The sequence below is a fragment of the Elephantulus edwardii genome, unplaced genomic scaffold (genome assembly GCF_000299155.1).
Source record: "Elephantulus edwardii isolate Elephantulus edwardi_28Jun2011 unplaced genomic scaffold, EleEdw1.0 scaffold00057, whole genome shotgun sequence".
Taxonomy (NCBI): Eukaryota; Metazoa; Chordata; class Mammalia; order Macroscelidea; family Macroscelididae; genus Elephantulus; species Elephantulus edwardii.
In genome coordinates, this window is record NW_006399807.1 from 196471 (window position 1) to 200639 (window position 4169).

Sequence of the window (4169 nt, forward strand, 5' to 3'; positions counted from 1 at the left end):
TCATAAACATTTACAGAGATTTTGGGCCTCCACTCACTCATTGTTGCACTATTCTCTCTACCCTCCTCCCAGTTTGTTCTTGTCCAAATGCCACAGTGCCTTTAATGAGAGTTTTTTAATTGACTATAAATTGAGCCTCACTCTCTCTATATTTTTATAGTTGCAATGTATCTATAAAACCTTTCCCCCCTCTCTTCTAGGGTGCTTTGGAACAGGGTTCAAATTCTCAGCTGATGGCTGTACAATATACAGAAACTACCAGTATCAGGTAAGAAGGTGTGGGAAACACTTGTTCAATGAATTTTAAATAGCTGGTACTTTAGTCAAGTTGGAAAGGGAGCTCTGGTGGCCTAATGGTAGAAAACTGTGCCACAATCCCAAAGGCATTACATTTGAATCAGTCTGTTGTTCCGTGTGAGAACGATCAGCAGTCTCCTCCCTTGCAATTTACTGTTTCTGAAGCCAGGGTCAGTTATGGGTTGGTTCTGACTCAGTGATACACAGCAGCAACAACAGTATTTTAATAAAGTTGAAATTCTTCCTTCCTTTCTGTCTTAACTTTATTCTCAGCTATAATATTCATTTCGTCCACATAATATATACTACCTCTGAGCAGTCGGAGTAAAGCCAGATAATTTCAAAAACTAACTCTCCCAAATATCCAAAATAACAACTTTAGTAAAAATGCTGACCACTTATATGTTTTCTGAAAATCTTACATTCCTGTAACTCTCCTGTCCTTGATTTCCATCTGTTTTATAAACCCAAGTGAAGGAAAAGCATTTTAAGGGTCTGCTTTATTGCCAGTGGCTAGTGTCTTGCTGAGTGCTTTACATGCATTTTGCCTTTAAAACAGTGTATTAATTTGATGTGTTGATGCAATGGCCTGTATTTTATGTATGGTGAAACTGGGTACTTTTTTGGGGTTGTTTTTTTTTGTGTTTCAGAATCATAGAGCCAGCAAGTAGCAGAATCAGAACTCAGACTCTAGCTGTTTGATTTAAAAAGAATTATTCACCAAAATCCCTGTAAATGTTCATTAAAACTAATAAAATTTAATAACAATAAAAAAAGAATTATTCAAGCAAAAAAAAGCCAACCATTTACTGTTTAATACAAGACATATAAATAAAAGGGAAAATAATGTAGGCAATCATAGAGTGTGGTAATTAAGATACTAACTTTAGAACTGAAATGAAAATTCTGTTACTTAAAATGTGGGCTTGAGCAGGTTAACTTATTTCAAGTATCCTCATTTACAAAATTCTGCCTGCCTTGATCTAATAATTTAGACATTGTATTAATTTAGCAAATATTTACTGAGATCTTATTGCTAGATAATATTCCTGGCAGATGTACATAGAGATTATTGTTGTTGTTGTTTGCTATCAAGTCAGAACTGACCTATTCCTGACTTTTCGGCAGATTTTCAGAGGCAGTAAATTACACATGAAGAGATTCCCCACTTCTCCTGCAGAGCAGCTGGTGGATTTTAACTGTATGCCTTTGGGATTGCAGCACAGATTCTTACTAAGATGCCACCAGAACTCCTTAGATATACTGTATAAATGATACAAAGTGTGTATATACAAGACATTAGTTTATCTACTGAGAATGCCTATTAAACGGAAGTGAATCAGAGATCATGATTGTTTAAAATAATATTTAATTATTCTGTACTCTACTGCCTTATAGTTAGTTCTGAATCATAGTGATCCTCTATTGAGTTTCCAAGGCAATAAATCTTAATGGGAGGAGATTGCCCATCTTTCTCGCTTGAAAGAACTGGTAAATTAGAACCACTGACCTCTTGGTTAGCAATGTAGCATGTTGTGCTACCAGAGCACATTTATTATAGAAATGGATAATTCAAGTAGTTGTATAAATATATATATATAAGTTGTTGTTGTGTACTGTAGAGATGTAGCTGACCCATAGCTGACCCTCAAGCATGTTTTCAGAATCAATCACACAGGAGATTACGCATTCTTTTCCCATGGAGCAGCTAATGACCTCAAACCACATGCCTTTGAGAGTGCGGCTCGTTTAACCTTCCAGTAAGTTTCCAAGGCTGTAAATAGTGTAGCAAGTGGGTTATTATACTAAAAGGTTGGCTTTTTTTAGGCAGTTAGCCTCTAGTCTCCAGCTACCTTAACTGCAGACACATGTTCTTGCAAATCAGCATGGCCTTACATATTAGCATCACCTGTGGGACTAGGATAAGTGAACGAGTGCTTCCCACAATGGGCAGTGAGGCTTGAGGTGAACGAGGCTCGAGGCAGCAAAACCTAGTGAGAGCAAGATCCTGGTGATGGAGAGACTGTGGCATTGCTGTGGACAAACGGTGGCAAGGCATGACCTAAGACTGCTTGCATTTGTGCTGGATGTTTGAAGAAGCTGACTTATAACTGCTCTGAGGCAAATTTTGCCACATGATTTGGATTTGACTGCTGAACTGAAACTGGATCCTGGACTTACTGAGGAATTGTGACTTCTGTAGGCTAATCCTAGACTTGTATTGTTGTATTGTGAAGTATTCCTTGCCTTCCCCACTCACTTCCTTATAAACCCCATTGTTGGTACCATAACTGTGAGGCTGTCAGTCAGGAATGAATAAATGGGACTCTGGATCAAGAGGTACCATGGGGCTGAGCTAGAGGCTCTGTATCAGCTTTCTGCCCTAGGTCAGTGAGGAGCTGTGTTATTCTCATTGCCTCTGGGCCTTTCAGAGAGATTGTCACATGACCCTGTGCCCCACTTTCCTGTTCTTGCCTCTTTAGACAGGAGGACATCTTTCTTTATGGAGCTGCTGGTGGATTCAAACCACCCAAGTGATATATCCTTTGGGTTAGCAGCACAACTTGCAATGTACTATTTGACTAGGGCTCCTAGTATCTGTAGTAACAAATTAATAACACAGATATATAATGATTATTCATTCTCATTAGCTTAAATATTTTGTTAATTTGCTGATTGTATCATCCCCACGCCTCACCTAAGGTATTTTTTTATACAAATATACCCATTTTTTTAAATTTATGACTGTTAGGACATTTTTGAACCAGTTAATATTTTTAAGGAATAACATTAAAAATATTGTAAGCAGAAGCAGTCTAGTGAGCAAATGGAGTACATATGACTCATTTATAATTTCCTTTTAGCTTAGTTAGTATTCTCCTTTTAAATGAGGAAAAATGAGTTTCATGTTTGGTTAAAGCATAACTTTTCTTTGAGGAAAAAAATGAAGCAGTATAGGATCTCAACTATTCTAGATGATGGACTGTAATGCTTGATTGCAAAAGATCTTGGCAGTATTATTTTAATAACTCTATTAATATAATTTGAGTATACATTTAGGGTAAGAAGTGGTATGAGATGTTATAATTTAAATTTTTTAATTTTAATAAATTTTTTCAAGTTTTTAATTTTATCAAGGTGCTGAGAATTTTAATATCATTGACTAGCTTCTATCTAACAAAACTATTGCTTACCACTTTACATATACAAATCTCTGACCCAGATAACAATCCTGTAGGTTTGTATGATTGTCCTCAGTTTTTGATGAGGCAACAGGTCCAAGATCCCCAACCCCTACGACACCCCCTGCCCTCATCAATACTCATTTGAGGAATAGAACAGAAATTCAAAGCCGGGTCTTTTTATTTCTACATTTTACAAGCCTTCTAGAGAATTATGTCTTCACAAATTTGGCAGAGTGGCGAAAAGAACTTTTGGCAAACTTAACTTTTACTACCAAAAATTTGGAATCATGTAAACTCATGTGAAAATCTGTTTTCTAAATTTTTATTACTTTTAGCCTTTACAGTGTGATTTGACTGACTAGTATACTTTAGTGCCTCGATTTAGAAATGAAAATTTTAGCATTAGTGCTAATTCACTAGAAATACCTTAAAAATATCCTGATCTTATGGCTTTTCAAATAGATACTATAAAAATTACTGCCAAAGTGCTACTAATATTAGTTAAGAAAGATCCTCAGACATGAGTAGTTTTAGAACCTTAACTAATATTAGATAAGAGAAATAACTGAGGCATTAGTAGTTTTAGAATGGGCCATTTTTAGGAGCGAACTGGGGGTGGGGGGGGAGAAAAGTACAACAATGAATGACTGGAATTCCAAAATCTTTGTAGATGTTCATTGAAATGAA

The 4169-nt window shown here is 36.2% G+C and overlaps 1 protein-coding gene across 1 annotated transcript in view; it reads left to right on the plus strand.

Annotated features, from left to right (window-relative positions):
- Positions 1-4169, plus strand: part of ATF6 (activating transcription factor 6) — a 353926-nt gene that overhangs the window by 179839 nt on the left and 169918 nt on the right. The window contains exon 13 of the mRNA XM_006887436.1: positions 201-268. Coding sequence (XP_006887498.1) covers positions 201-268 — 68 coding nt within the window. The remainder of the gene's footprint in view (positions 1-200; positions 269-4169) is intronic.